The 16010-nt window shown below is 43.3% G+C and overlaps 1 protein-coding gene and 2 long non-coding RNA genes across 7 annotated transcripts in view; 1 reads left to right on the forward strand and 2 right to left on the reverse strand.

The window, feature by feature from the left end:
* On the reverse strand, window positions 1–14850 carry LOC310686240. The gene is made up of 3 exons (XR_014515783.1): window positions 13618–14850; window positions 10598–10650; window positions 1–3058 (listed from the first exon to the last, which is right to left on the reverse strand). It is a non-coding gene; the product is annotated as an uncharacterized lncRNA (long non-coding RNA).
* Window positions 3976–16010, forward strand: part of LOC310686219 (uncharacterized protein) — a 19560-nt gene continuing 7525 nt past the window's right edge. For 2 of the 5 annotated variants that reach the window (XR_014515770.1, XR_014515771.1), the window contains exon 1: window positions 3976–4104. Coding sequence is in view for 1 of the 5 variants with exons in the window: in XM_083459410.1 (XP_083315536.1) it covers window positions 4074–4104 (31 nt within the window). In the remaining 4 variants the exon portion in view is untranslated. Of the gene's footprint in view, window positions 4105–6515; window positions 6583–16010 lie in introns of those variants that run through there. The other 3 variants (XR_014515772.1, XM_083459410.1, XR_014515773.1) reach the window with 3 other exon arrangements.
* LOC310686241 overlaps window positions 14871–16010 on the reverse strand; it is a 15017-nt gene continuing 13877 nt past the window's right edge. The window contains exon 3 of the long non-coding RNA XR_014515784.1: window positions 14871–15010. This is a non-coding gene — a long non-coding RNA (uncharacterized lncRNA). The remainder of the gene's footprint in view (window positions 15011–16010) is intronic.

A 16010-nucleotide genomic window follows, 5' to 3' on the forward strand; every position in this document is an offset into this window, starting at 1 on the left:
GCGCACATGAGAGCAATCTGGCCCTCTGAGGGATCTCCGCTGGAGTGAACCGGCCCAGGCAAGGTAAACCCTGTTCTACGGCAAGCCATCTCAATGTTAGAGTTTCATAATGATCTCTGATGGCAGGAGCAGTGGGATTCTCTAAACTTTTCTATTATCAACATAACACTTTAACCACATTTAAGTCCTGCCCTTCTTATAAGGAATTCAAGGTGCCCTGCTTTTCAGACTGGGTTCCTTCCTATGTTTATGGCCATGCTGGTCAACCAGAAGTTATGAAGATGTGGAATGTATATAATCTGTTGATCTAGTAATCCCATCCTTGGCTTTGCAGCTACATTAAAGCACTGCTACATTAGGTATGGAAGTACCCCTGAGGCCAGAAAGTTCTCTGCAGAACAGAGTTCAACTGGGGGAACTGGTTACTCTTAGTCAAGGCCATCCAGACATTGCTTTCTGAGGCAATAAACTTACCACAATATTGTTATTCCTCATAATAATACCGTAATAATATTTTTAAAATTTATCTAGCTGGGTTTCCCCAGCCACTCTAGGCGGCTTACAACATATATAAAAACACAACAAAACATCAAACATTAAAAAAAAAATATTCTATACAAGCCACAAACAAACCAATAAATCAATATAAATCAACAACAACAACAATAATCTTACACTAACCTGGCACTCTCTAAATGAGTGTGTGTGTTTGTGTGTATTTATAAATTTATTACTTGTCTCTCACCAAAAGTCCCAGGGTAGATTACAACAATATACAATAAACACAAGTAAAAGAGTTCTAAACAAAAATAAAACAGTATAGATTAAACGGTACAGATTTTGGACTTCAACACCCCATTCGTCCCAGGAAACATGGTTATAGAACTGAGGGTCCTTGGAGATTGGAGGAGACTGCTTGACCTCATCAATTTAATGTGACAAATATTTCTTTCGGATGTGCCCTCATCCAACCTGTATATGCCACACCACATAAGCTTCTAAGTTTGCAAGCCTCTCACTCTCTTTCTGTGATGTTGAAATCAAGGAAAGAAAGAGTAATCATGTGAAACTGATTAGACAAGGTAAGCCTATTTGATATTATCATTTCAAAATGTGTTAAGCAGCTCTTAGGATTCCCTTTTGATAGCCTGGGATGAGCTGAGTACAGCTGGGGTTAGATAACAAAATAGCCAAGCCCATAGCTTAAACCAGGGGTAGCCAATATGAAGCCCTTCTGATGTTCATATAATCCACAAGTTGGAAGGGAGGCTGATGGGAGTTGTAGTCCAACAACATTTGGAGGACATAATGTTGGCTACTCCTGGCTTAAACTTTCTGCATCAGCGTTCTGCCCCATTGCTGATCAAATCTTAAGGGGCCTTGCCTAAGAAATGCTTGTGTTTTCATTACAGTGCCACAGCAAAATCAGAATAGCAGTCAAGATTTCTAAATGATAGCACACAATTAGAATGTGTATATAGACATTTATAAAATGAAGATAATTGGGTTAAGTAGTCTACCTTGGGGAATTTGACACATCTGCCTGGTTCCACCCATTCAGAATCACTGCATATAAATTACCTCACTCTAGCTAATAACTACTCTCCTCACATTCTCTTCTCCCTCTCTATCCTTCTCAGACCCTCAGCGACCTCTTTTATGATGACTACTTCCAAATCTGCCTTCCATCTTGGCTATGTATACCTGAAGGAGCGTCTGCACCCCCATTGTTCTGCCCGGACACTGAGGTCCAGCTCCGAGGGCCTTCTGGCAGTTCCCTCATTGTGAGAAGTGAAGTTACAGGGAACCAGGCAGAGGGCCTTCTCGGTAGTGGCACCTGCCCCGTGGAACGTCCTCCCTTCAGATGTGAAGGAAATAAACAACTATACAGTATGACATTTAGAAGACATCTATAGGCAGCCCTGTTTAGGGAAGCTTTTAATGACTGATGTTTTAATATATTTTTAATCATTTATTTACCGGTATTTATTATACATACATACATACACCAGAGCTCCTTTTTGCCCTTATAGTGTTATGGGGCCAAACAGTCATAAGGGACATCATTAGCATGTTATAAGGTATTCCCATTTAAGTGCCTGCCCTTGAGATAATAATATGCCTTTCTCCAGGAGGCTTTTTGGTGGGTTCCACAGCTTTGGAATTCCCTCCCCAAGCAAATCCAGGAGGCATTTTCTGTGAATTCATTTGGGCACCAGATTATTATTTAACTTAACACAGCTGTTCTGTTCTGAAACTACTATAGTTTCAATTATAGTAGTTTTAATTTATTGTCCATTTTAGTGTTTTAATTTGTATAACTATATTGCTTTTTAACTTACTGTAATTGCTTTTTAATACATTAAAGAATTTGAGTCGCTGCAGAGTTCTGGCCATCTCTCTGCCACATGGTGATGATAAATATCCTAATTTCCCCAGTCAAACCATCTCTCTATTTTTCAGTCACTGATAAAATTATTTTTATTCTCCTTTTGTTCGCCCCCCCCCCCCCAATGATCTTTTCTGATCAACGTTTCTAAAATCTGACCTGGTGTAGACTGCATTTAAATATGTGATACATGTCCAGGTCAATTTTGTTCAAAGATTGTCCTCTCCATTGCACCCCCCCCCCCCCGCTCCTGCCATTCCTGGTTATTTCTTTCTTGGTGCATTTGAGATGTTGTCAATGATGAACTAGTCATTCCAAAGACTAGTGTTGTACAACAACTCCCTGTTTATAGTGCGAATACCACTTGAGGCTCCACATAGAGGTCCGCTTTCACTTCTAGCCCTTACCATGAGGTGGCCTTCTGCTTGTTGTATAAAAGTTCACAATCAAAGATGCTGTTTGCATCTTTGTACACAGGCCATGCTAGAGGTCACTACACGCCTCCTTAAGCAAACAGGGATCCACGCCAGCTGATAAATCATTTACAAGAAGTCAGAAGGGAAGAGCTGGAGATTAAACAGGTCACTAGGTGTCCTGATGGAATGACGTGTTGGAAGAGCTGAACCAGCAGATCCTGGAACTGCAACCAATAAGTTTCCAACAAACGGACTGAAATGCACGAGAAAAGAAAAAAGCACCCTTTAGAGATTGGTTAGAAAGAAGTATTACTGCCAGCATGGATTAGTGGCTAAAGAATTTAGCATTGAACTCAGAAATCAAAGTTCACGTTGTTACTCAAATATGAAATCATGAGTGCATACCCTCCAAGTGTCCCTGTTTTCCAGGGACAGTCCCAGAATTATGAAAACCATCCCAGCTTCTGATTTGATCCTGGAATGTCCTATTTCACCACCACCAGTGCTGAGCTTGGGGAGGATGAGTGGGTGCTTGTCCTCAACGGCTGTGAGGGGGCATCCCATTTCTTCTCCATGGCCACCACTGCTGGCCTCCTCCATCAGGCAGCTCATAGCAGGTGCTGGAGAGTGGGTGAGGAGGAGAAGAAAAGGCAGCCACCACTGAGACCCAGCCCCACTTGGCTCCAAAATGCAGACATGGGCAAGGGCTGTCCTGGGTGTGAAGAAAGGGGGAGCAGAGGAGAGTGCAAGGAGTCTTGATAATTTTTTTTAATTATTTGTGTCTAATCTTGCCCCTTTCTAAAATGTATTTATTAGGCTGTGATTTTCTTTTTGTAAATCTACAATAGAATAGAATAGAATAGAATAGAATATGGATTAATGGTTTTTTTCAAGACAGTGGAAGGTGTGCGTTCCATTGGAGTAGTGGTGGTGAAAATGCTCGTTTTTGTTGTTTTACAAAAAACGGAGGGTCGAGGAGGATCATGTGTGCATGACAAAAGTCCCTATTTCCATCTGAGGAATGTTGGAGGGTATGTGAGTGGTTTGGGGAAAGTCACTGTCTTGCAGGCTCAGAGGCCTGTATGTTAACAGGACCCCTGGTGGTGGCAGTGATGCACTATCTTTAGGCAAGCAAGCAAGTAGCCTGGTATGGAATTAAACTCCTTTGCACCAGGCTGCACAGCAACCCAACAAGCAGGCCCCTTCATTAAGGATCTTATTCAGATCTCCCCACTTGCATCTTGTCACAGTAAAAGTCAATAATATTCATGGCCGCTGTGATCCAAGCAGATGTGAAAGGTAAGTCAAGACCGATGTAGGAGGGTATCAGCTGAAAGGAGAAAATCAAACCATTTTTGTCTCTCTTGTTTCCGGGACATAATTATAAACTGCCGCAATGGTTGTGAGAGTCGCTTCTTCCCCCTCCTGAGCTTGACAATGCAATGGAGAGTGGGTGGATTGAAGGAATTTGCAGGAGTGCAGGGCAGAGGGAGAATAGGGGAACACGAATGGCAGCTTCCAGAGCAACAGCTTGCTAACTGACTGTTATTAACTGAAAATATGGAAACAGCTGCTGAGCACAGTGCAACATCTTCAAAGATTTGTGCAGGCAGGGCTAGGCTCCTTAGGGGAAAGAACTTTCAAACGTTTGGGAGTTGGAAATGCCCTCAGGTGCAGGATTTCTTTCTTTTTTAAAAAAGGGGGTGGTGGCGAGAATTAAAATCTTCATACCTCACCCTTCCTTACAAACCAGAACCATAAAATACAATAAAAGGCTGTTAATGGTTCTCATCAAACAATGTAATCCTTCCTCTCCTGTCATAATATCCTCTCCACACAGACACACACAAAAGAAACTACAGCAAGGATCCAAAGGAGATGCTTGTAGAAAATGTTGGTTTTATCACCTGGGCAGAGTATAAAGTTAGATTACGATCACAATTAATATTATTCATGTAGTGCCAAAAATGTGCGTGGTTCTTTCCTAAGTAATCAGGGCAGGCTCTACGGTTGTGCCGCAAGGAGGGTTACAATCTAAAATCTGATACAGGAGAAGACCAGAGGGAGTGAGGGCAGCAAGGAAGGAATATGCATTTTGTTCAAATGGCATCCAACTTGCTGCTTAGGAAGAGAGGATGAGTACATTAACTAGAGATATCTGCTAAAATGATCAGCAGTGAGGCTTCATAAAATAATCGTAACATTTAAAATAATCAGCACTGTATCTCAAAAATGCCATGGTGCACCCGTAGCAGCAAAATCGGACGCCTTCATCTGCCCCACCTGCAATAAAACATGTCTCTCCCTGATTTGGTCTCTACAGCAGATGCTGCAACTCTCCCAATGGTTTGGTTTTACCCCTGAAGGCACACTCTTCCATTGTCTCCCGAGACAGACAGATGCCAACAACAAATCTGAGAACTGAGTTTATATCTTTTTGCTGAACGAGAGTAGCACACATCGCACACAAACATATATTTACTGTGTGGTTCCCGTTCCGTGAGTTGGGGGGGGCAGGGGCAGGAATGGTACCCAGGGCCCCTCACCCTCAAGGGTGGAACATTCCAACATTGAAAGTACACTCCTGTTGAGACATTGGGCCAGGGTGTAACAAGAAGGGGGCTTCAGGTAATTATGCAAGCCACCCACCCCCTGGGCCTCTGAGAATCTTTTAAAAGAGCATTTTCTTATCACAATCAAAGTGAAGGAAGTGATATTGTTGCACACCACACCAATCTGAGCAGTATGAGATTCCACCCAGGCTTCGTGTTTCCTTCAGAATGAGGCACAGCAGAGACTGTGGTTTCTTTATGGTATGTGGTTTATTTACACATGTATACAAACTGAGTCTGTGATGGAGGGGCTCACAGCATTAAAGCCCGTGTGGCTCTGTCTCTCTGTTTCTAGCCTGCAGTTTTTGCATCCAGCTTCTAGCTCACACAACTCAACTCTTAACTCTGGCCTTATGTATTTCTAACAGACAGTTGAGGGAGGGAGGCCCACCCATTCCCCCTCTGCCACAGAGCCACTGTTACCCTAAAGGACCCATACTTAGGGGGGCCATTACCAGGCTGGCCTGGCTAGTCCAGCAATTGAATCCTTGCTGGTTCCAGGAATTAGAAGTTGCACTCAGGCATACAGCCTACCCTGTCCCCAACTCACAACAATATGTTTCTATTCAGAAGTTTGAATTCAGGAGTAAAAAAATATAAATGAGTAGGTGTATGATTCCCATGTCTAGGATTGCCTTACAATATTATTTTCTAAGGGTCCGAGGAAAAATCTAGTTGGTCAGAATCTAAGAGGAGGCTCCCTCTGTTTCTTTGTTTTTTTAAAACTAGATTTTGAACTAGTGGAGCATGTCTCACTCACTCACTCACTCACATTTTGCTTCATTCCCTCCACCTCCCCATTTTTCTAATAGGCTATTCATCTCCTCTTTTTTAAAAATAGAAAATGAGGTTTTAAAATGTTGGACATCATGGTATATTTCCACATATTTCCTCCCCCACATGCCATGTTTATTATGTCTCAGTAGAAATGGCGATAGGCCTTCCATGAATAATGGCTTTTTACAGCCAAGGCCCTTCATGAATGACAACCCAGACATTTGTTATTCTGAGTAGCTTGTACGTGCAGTGCTAAATGTAGTAACTTTGATACAAGTCTGGGTGAAGGATTTATGGTTTGTTTTCTGTTTTAATTAAAAGAGCACTGAAGCATCCTGCTAGAGTTAAGAGGGTGATACGGACTTTGGATGGAGATCTAAAGGAAAAAGTATGTCATTTCTGTTTCTTGAATGTGCCCCTTTAATTGTAATCGGCCACAAGCCAGGTAACCTATTAAACCCTTTGCCCCTTGCACTGCAAGAGGATAAGAGCATGTAAAATCCAGTAACTCTTTAACTAGGAGACCAAGCATTACTTCAGTTCAACAACAAATACTCTTTTGTTTCTTTGGCTCAAAGTTGCCGACCAGAGTATCTGCTTCACAGCCCACAGTACCTGAAAGAGCCTTAGCTCTGCCAAAGAGAGCCCGAGATACAACCTACCTCTTCCCCTTGCTTGATGACCCTTCCTCTGGAGATCCTTGTACTCAACTTGTATTTCTTACTTGTCCCTCACAAGACAAAATACAAACAATATTGAGTTTGTCATCTCCAGATTTTGGAGTGTTTTCAGCAACTCTTGTGGCTTAGCTAACATAACCCTGTGGGGTGCCTGGAATATAGCCCTTTTTGGCCCTTGAGTCTGAAGTGTTTGGTCAGTGGAGATTAAAAATTTGGATGAATTCTGTCAGAAAAGGAAATGAGAGTGGAAATAGCCACAGTTTGCATGTCCAGTTTGCATGTATTTGTAACGTCAAATACAAGAGGTATTCACTATCTTTTTTTTTTAGTCCACAAATGCCTCCTAAGCTGATGCTCTAAACCACTACACTGATAAACTAGCCTGCTTCCCCCCATTCTTTAACTTTGCACACGCACCCTGGAAAAAGTGCCGTGGACAGCCATGTATGCTGCAACTCCAGATACAAGAAAGTGACTGAGACTGAAGCTTACAGGTCATCCTGGCCTAGGGCTGTGAAGCCAGAGCCAGATATGAGAAAATAAGGGTGGAATTGGGTTCAGGTTTGGGTTAAGCTCTATTTAACTAGATGTGACTTAGTTTTGCGCAGAAATGTATAGAACTGTGCTGCAAATCACTCATTTGCATATCACTCAAGAATTATACGCTTGTCTCCTCTTTTAAGATACCCATCTTAGGTAAGAGGAACAACTTTCTTCCCCCTTTTCTCCTCTCTGTTTAGAAAGAACTCTAGTTTGTTGTTGTTGTGGTTGTTCAGCTTGTTGGCTTTCCCCTTTCTTATTCCAGGAATCATTGCAGGGATTGGGGGAAGATAAGCTAGAGGCATTGCACACTGCTTTAGACCACTCTCTCTCCTCGCCTTTCCCATTGAGCCTCTTGGGCTTGCCAATCAGAAGGTCAGTGGTTCGAATCCCCGCAATGGGGTGAGCTCCCGTTGCTCTGTTCCCAGCTTCTGCCAACCTAGCAGTTCGAAATCACACCAGTGCAAGTAGATAAATAGGTGGGAAGGTAAACAGCGCTTCCGTGCGCTCTGGCTTCTGTCACGGTATTCCGGTGGCCACATGACTCTGAAAGCTGTCTGCGGGCAAACGCCGGCTCCCTCGGCCTGAAAGCGAGATGAGCGCTGCAACCCCATAGTCGCCTTTGACTGGACTTAACCATCCAGGAGTCCTTTATCTTTTTACCTTGCTACCAATACAACACCAGGTCCCATATATCCTTCCAAAACAAGAGGCTGCTGAGAGGGAAAGTCTGGCTAGCCAACGTGGTAGCTTCTAGTTGTTGCTGGACTCCACATCCCATCAGCCCAAGCCATCCGGGCCAGTAGTCAGGAAGGATAGGAGTTGTAGTCCAACAACATCTGGAGGGCATAGCTGTCAATGTTTCCCTTTTTTAAAGGGAAATTCCCTTATTGAGAATAGGATTCCTCACAAGAAAAGGGAAAAGTTGACAGCTATGCTGGAGGGCACCACGGTGGCTTGTCCCTGTTGTAATATGTTCCATATGTTCTCCAGGTGGCTTACAAAACAGTAAAATATATGCATAAAAGAAAATTAACATAGCATTCCAAATCAAAATAAAAGTGTCAGTAATAATCATGACTGTCAAAGATTATTATTTTTTAACATTTAAGGTCAGGGGTTTTTTTAAACAGGCAGGCATAGCAACCAGGAGGCAAGCTGAACTGGGAACACAATAGGCTGGGGATGGATGGAAGTTCTTTTTGCACCAAAATACCAACAAAAATATCCTCCTAAGCCTGCTATTTGCACTGGGTATAAAGGTCTCATGGATGCCAATTTCTCCTCATCTCTGCTTAGAACAGTGGTTTGACCAAAGCTGCCTAATGTCTTTATGACTTGAAGTTAGATTTGAACTAGGGACTTCCCAGTTGACACTCAAAGCCACTATACAACATCATCTCTCAAACACTGACTAGATTATCTCACTGATAACAAGGAGAGTTTTGATTTTAGCCTGCATATATCAACCAAACACATGCATGTTAAAAGTATTTGCCTACGACTATAGAAACACATGGGTCTCATATTTGAAACAGAACGACTATGGATTTCCAGAGGTGTTTTCAGAGTATGTAAAACTTCCCCACATGTTGGAAATCTGCTTACAGCAGCAAATACATGAGAACCTAACGATGAAAGAGAATGGCCTCTTAAAATGGAACTGTTTCACTCACTGTGAGTCAAAATGAGAAAGCACACAGAGCTGTGGAAAGTGAAGAAGGTGTTCAGTAAAGTTATTTGAATCATTAAAAAAAGGACTTAGTGTGTGAAAAATTAAAAACAAAACAAAACACTAGACCTAAACAAGACATGAGATGGCTGCTGTGTTAAGTTTCTTGAGAACAAGATCTGAATAAGGGAATATCAGGGTAGGTCCCTCTTCTGTTCATCTATGCTTGCAAGTTATTCAGAAGTCTTCGTTGGGTAACCTCACCTGCTTACTTACATCTTTACAAAACATTTGCCTCCAGCAAGGTCCAGTTTGTATGGGTGCTATTTGGTTAGCTGAGAGCTCACCATAAGTTCAAATATATATAGCAATATATAGTCAGGAGACTATGGAAACTTCAGGGCAGAATTGTCTCTTTTCCATTCTCATCTCATTGGCATCCAATAGCAACCGAGGTAGAATCTTCCACACATAGGAATAGGCAAATCTGTCAATTTGGTTTTTCTTAGTTTTTCATTTTTCCATTCTTAAGTTCAGTTCCACATCAGCTTGAAAATTATTACGAAATAAGTCCTAATGAAAATTCAGTGTTTTAGCATGAATTTATCCTACTATACACATATTTGAGCAATTCTGCCTACTATACAAATTTGGCAAAGCAATTTTCACTATGCATCTTTATACACACTTCATTCCAGTACATGCATTTTTGGACACGTTACGTGGCTAGAGAACTGCTTTGCAAAATTCGGATAAGTGAATTTAAATAGCTGTGTTACTGTTTGTGCATTGTTTTGGAAAGTACAGATTAGGCAGATGAATTGAATTGGTTTCCCTACACTGTCACCCCTTGGAAAGACATCCATCAGGGACTGATTTGAATGAGGCACATGCTTAGACATCATATGCAGATGTCTGGTCATGACTATACCATCATATTGAGAAAGCATAATAAGCATTTGAAAAATAAACCCACTTTGCCAAATCCCCACATACTGAACTGATTGTAGTTACTAGCCCCAAGTTAAGCATATTATGTTCTATGAACCAGGCATGTTCATGTTATACTGAGTACTGGAGCCGAGGGGGATTCTGGGACAAACTTTTTACAGTGTTAGAAAGCAAGAATATATTATATTACCATATAATCCAAGGCATTCTCCCTGCAGAAAAACACAAAAAGTTATTTAATGAACTCTGACCAAAGAATTTAAACATGGCACCATAAGCTCAGGTTTCACTTCCTAAAAGAGAAACCAAATACAGAAGTGAAGACTTTTGAAATAAAACACAGGCTTATGATGGGAGGAGTAGAGTTGTAGCCACATCCTGACTGGTTATGCTGTTTATAACCGGTGAAAGTCCCTCTAAAATTAACCTCCCACTGACATAACCCAAGCGTTATTAGTTTTGCAACATCAATAACTGACTTTCCTTCTCCCTTCTTCCCGGTTGCTCTTCTTATCCAGAGTCACAGAGTTTTTAAACAGAAAGGTAATACGCTTTCTCACCTGGTCTGTCGTTCTTTTTGCATAAATCATGTCACATTGACACACAGGAGACACTGTAATACACAAAACACATGTTGCTATAGATCCAGCTGGTAGTAAATAAGAGCTCCAAGAATGTATAGAGTTTTATGACACAGAAGCACACTTGGCTATATGCCAATGGTCTAAAAACAGGGGTGCGAAATTATTATTGTTATTAAATATCTTATCAAAAAATCACTCAGTTGCAGATTTTAAAGAAATTCTGAAAATTGACATTTATATTAAATCTGACATTTAATATAAGGGCCCACTTTCTGAAAGGAGCCCAGTGGTTTCCATGTCTAAATTCTCTAACAAAACTGACAGTGGAGTAAAGGCACATAAGTAGTGTTATGTACTGAAGTTCTCACCCTGGGCCAGCAGGGGGATACTGTAGATAGTTATGCAAATGAAGGATTGAAAGTGACGTTCAGTGATTGGATAGTTTTAGAAAGTTGTTACAGTAACGTGGTACTAGAGCTCTATATAAGCAGGCTGTCTGAGCCCTTCAGTTCAGTTCTGTCCTGGCCTGTGAATAAACAAGAGCTGTTTGAAGAATCGCTGTGTCGTCTGATATGTTCACCCACAACTTAACAAGTAGTGCTTCCACTGATAATGCAGATCAACATTCACTTTAGGAGGGAACCAATTTGGCAGTTTAAGACTTCTTAGAGGGGGATCAGCACACCACTGGCCTTCCACAGTGTCAGTAGCAAACGACAAACCTCCGGATGCTGCTCCCAGTGAACTTCCAGTGCAGCCCTTCTGCCAGGGATGAAAGGAGAAACAGTCTCTTAATTCCTGGGCTGGCATTTGAGCAGCTGCGGCTGCAGGAATAGGAACTGGAGAACTGGAGCAGGAACACACATGGTTCAAGGAATGGTAGGATGCCAGGTCTTGAGCCAGCCCAGATTTAGGATAACTTCTTCTTTGGCAGGGCATCTGTTCCCTTCACACGACAAGATCCATCTAGTGAAGCTTTCGCCATCAAATTCTTGCTTTTTTGTGTAGACATTAAAGACATAGCAGAAAAGTTGGTACCCTTACACCAGGCATGTCCAAAGTCCGGCCCAGGGGCCAAATCCGGCCCCCTGGTTGATTTAATCTGACCCCCCCCCAGCAATTCTGAGTGCCTGCTGTTCGGCTTGTTCTGCCCAGGAGTCCACGCATCAGCAGAGAGCTGTAGCTCTCCAGCATCGACCCTTGAAACTGCCCACCTGCGCCCTGTTCTGTTTTCTGGCTGCTGTTCGGCTTGCGCAGGCGTCCTGCATGTGGCTCTCTATCGTGGCCACTGTGCAGCTCGCTCTCCCACCTGCCTACGGGCTCTTGCAGGGGCTCGCCGTGCGGGTTGCTTTCATGCCCGCAGGCGCTCTCGCCTGTTTATCTACCCCTCAACAACTTTGGGGTAAAATCCTAAAAAAAAGCCCAACAACTTTGACCGGCCCTCACACACGTTCACTTCATCAAATCTGGCCCTCTTTGAAAAAAGTTTGGACACCACTGCCTTACACTGATCATGGGCTAGATTCAACTAAGTTGTTGCACTAGTGGAGGCAGCACAAACGAACTTTCCCTTCCCCCCAGCACCCCCCCCAAATCTTCTCAGGAAGGTCAGGAGAACCCCCAGAAGAGCAGCTGGGGGTGGGGAGAAGAGTGGGAATTGTTCAGTAAAGGTAAAGGACCCCCAGACGGTTAAGTCCAGTCAAAGACGACTATGGGGTGCAGCAATCATCTTGCTTCAGGCCGAGGGAGATGGCGTTTGTTCACAGACAGCTTTCCGAGTCATGTGGCCAGCATGACTAAACTGCTTCTGGCGCAACGGAACACCATGACGAGTGCCAGAGTGCACGGAAACGCCATTTACCTTCCCGCCGCAGCGGTACCTATTTATCTACTTGCACTGACATGCTTTCGAACTGCAAGGTTGGCAGGAGCAGGGACTGAGCAACGGGAGCTCACCCTGCCGTGTGGATTCGAACCGCTGACCTTCCAATCAGCAAGCCCAAGAAGCTCAGTGGTTTAGACCACAGCGCCACACACTCCCCAAGTATAAGAAATGCTTACACTGATTGTATTAGCATGACATTGAATTCCATCCAAGGAACAGGATTCAGCTCAGTTTTACTCAGAGTATTTCCATTTAAGTCTATTAATGTTACTCTGAGTAAAATTTGGCTGAATACCACCCAAGAATAATACAGTGGTACTTCGGGTTACATACGCTTCAGGTTACAGACCCGTCAGGTTACAGACTCCACTAACCCAGAAATATTACTTCGGGTTAAGAACTTTGCTTCAGGATGAGAACCAAAATCGTGCTCTGGCGGTGCAGCGGCAGCAGGAAGCTCCATTAGCTAAAGTGGTGCTTCAGGTTAAGAACAGTTTCAGGTTAAGAACAGACCTCCAGAACAAATTAAGTTCTTAACCCGAGGTACCACTGTATCAACATATAGGGTGGAATTCAACAATATGTTAAGGTGATCATTCCATTGGGACAACCATTGGAATTGCGCCCCAATCCCACATGCTGTTCTGGGGGTTATCCAGCCCCGCCCCACTTACAAAATCTGGTCACGGGTTAGGGGATCCTCTAGAGCAGATTTGGGGGTGGGGTGGCAGAGCTACAGAGGAGAGGAAGGAGACGTCCACTCACACAACAGTGTATATCAGCTATGGGTACCAGTGCTTCCCACCCTCTTCATCCTACATTTTGAAACATCTAAAGGAATGAGGAGTAGATCAATTCTAAGAAATGTTAAGAAATTAATGAGCTCTTCATCATCGTTTTGCTCAGGCCTTGGTGAGAAAATTGCACCACTGAATCAAAAGCTCGATGGCTTCAGATCCCTGTGAAAGCTTGGTTACTTTCTCAATAAACACATGGTTGAGTTTCAAGAAGAGAAAGTCTCTGTCTCACATGGAAACTTAACTTGAAAAGTACTACTATTCACAGGGGACTTGAGCTTATTTCTGTGCAAATGTGTGCAGGAAATACATACCCAAACAGTGGCTGCAGGAGGAAGTCTAAGCCAAAAACGCCACTGCAAACAATTGCCCATTGTACAGGTGAACTATTTGAAATGAACTCTGTGAATCTGAAGTCATTCAGCGTCTTCTTAAGCTTTGAGAGAGAACTCTTGTCACTGGGTTTTCAACGTGCCATAAAGAAAGAGACAAAACAGGTCCAACCTGGTCTATCTTGTGTGATCTGTGAGTCATTCTTGTAAATCTTATTAGTCTGCTTCAAAAGACTCTTAACATCTAATAATGAACAACAAAGAAGGGGAAGGAAAGCAGCAGAACACACCATCTTCTCTGCTCTCACTTATCATGAGCTCATTTTGTCCTGGTTATCAATTATACCGCCAGAAGTTCAGCCCCCATTTAATTGACTTGATTCAGCTTTCTTAACATAGGTCTGCAAGATGCCTTATCAGTGGTCTCACCTAGCAACTGTTTCCCAGCAAAGAAAATATGCCCTCCCTGACTAACACTTCTCTGTGGATTGAAGTACACCTGATAATTTTAATTAGCCGGTTTAGAAAATGCTGAGCTCTCTTGATGCACCGCTTAGGCACTCCCCTGCTTTCTCAAGGGGTCAGCCAAGCCAATGGACTGGGCTGAACATGAAGGTGAATCTGTAACCTTCTGGCGATGAGGAAGTCAAGCTGGCCGGTCACACAGCTTGGGTCTTCCTGCCTGTGGCTTACAAGGTTGCAACCCAGAAATCCCACCTGCCTCTTTAACAACTCAGCAGTCACAAAAAGAGGATGCAGCTGCGGCTTCCCCTCCCACAGTGCCACTGCGCATCCTCCTACCTGCAACTGGAGCAAGGAGGACTCTGGTTTTGCCTCACAGCAGGGAGGGGTGGTATCGCAGCTGCATCCTCTTCTGCTGCATCGAAATCTTTAAAGCGACAGGCAGATCTCCAGTTTACAAGCTGCCACCCTATGACAGGCTGTCTTCCAGCTTCTCTTAAGTGATCCATGAAAATTATGCCTTAGAAAAAGGTGATTCACCTTCAATAGACTCACCTGTTCTCTAGCCAGACTACGAGAGGGCTAGTTTGCTTTTATGAGCTGGGTAAAAAGAATAAATCCCACTAGACGCAGCTTCTGTAAAAGCTGCAGCATTGCAATGCATTGCAATGCAGCAAACCAAATGCAGCCCACCCTCTTGAGAAACATCATGCTGTTGCTGCCTGCCTGGGACTGTAAAAACAAAGAAGGGGGAAAGGGCAGGTCACAGTAGCTTGGCTCATTGGTGAATCACAGGCCTTGCGTTTCCTCTTTCAATGTTTTTCTTCTCTGGCTTTCACCAATTCCTTTCATCTTCTTCTGTATGCCTTACCTTGTGAGGTAGAGCCCAGTTAATCTATTTCACACTGCAAAACTGAAAATACAAAATGTTCTCAACTTTTGCAGTCTCCTTTGCACAACAACAGGCCTTTGTCGGTGTAAATGAGAACGTTCATTTTAAGCACATCAGCAGATTGTATCACTTTAGATAGAGCACGTTGTATTACAACTCTTAACTACTTCCATTTCTTTATCTCAATTCTGTGCCTACAGCATTCTTGCTGAATAATCACAAATGTACATTCAAATGTAGAGGTCCTGACAACATACAAGCATTCAAAAGCAGTTGTGTGTTTTTTTAAAAAACCTATAACACACATTCCCTGTAACATACAATTTGTGTTTGCCATCATGGAGTTCATCTTCTTACGGAGTGTGTTACACACTTTTTCAATTCTTTGCTGATCTACCATGACAACAGATAATAATCATAGGGTTGTTTGGCCGAGTAAAACCTGAAAGCCAGTTCTTGCACTAGAACAAAATCCTATTTTAACCCACCGAGATACCATGATGCCCTGTATCTAACATTCACCACACTTGAGGTTATACATCTCAAACTATGTGTCTTAAAATGTAAAGCAAACCAAGAATTGCCAGGGCAGGTGTGAGCTCTATCGTCACCTCTCTCGGCTCAGTTTTTGGGAGTTAAGTAGTCATCAGGCAGGGAAGTGACAACCTAGGCTTTTGCTGTCAGTGCACTGCAAGGAACTGTTGATATGCACCCACCAATCAAGTGTACAGAGTTCTGTCTGTCACATGCAGCTTCTCCAGTGACCTTTCCTATGTGTCAGACAGGGCCATAGGCATCCTTGCCGCCTTCTCAAGCCCCTTCCCTTTTCTACCCTGAAAAGCCCATTGTGGGATGCTATTGTGCCACCTAAAGGCTTTCGACCTGGCATCTCACTGCCATGCTGTAGGGTTCAGGGCTGCTTTCCAGCTTTGGAGGGAGGAAAGGATCCTGAGGCAAAGGCCTGGTGGCTGCTCTGGGGGCCTGGTGCTGGATTCTACACTCTGCTGCAGGCTATCAGCAG

The sequence above is a fragment of the Podarcis liolepis genome (genome assembly GCF_965112155.1).
Source record: "Podarcis liolepis genome assembly, chromosome: 1".
NCBI lineage: Eukaryota > Metazoa > Chordata > Lepidosauria > Squamata > Lacertidae > Podarcis > Podarcis liolepis.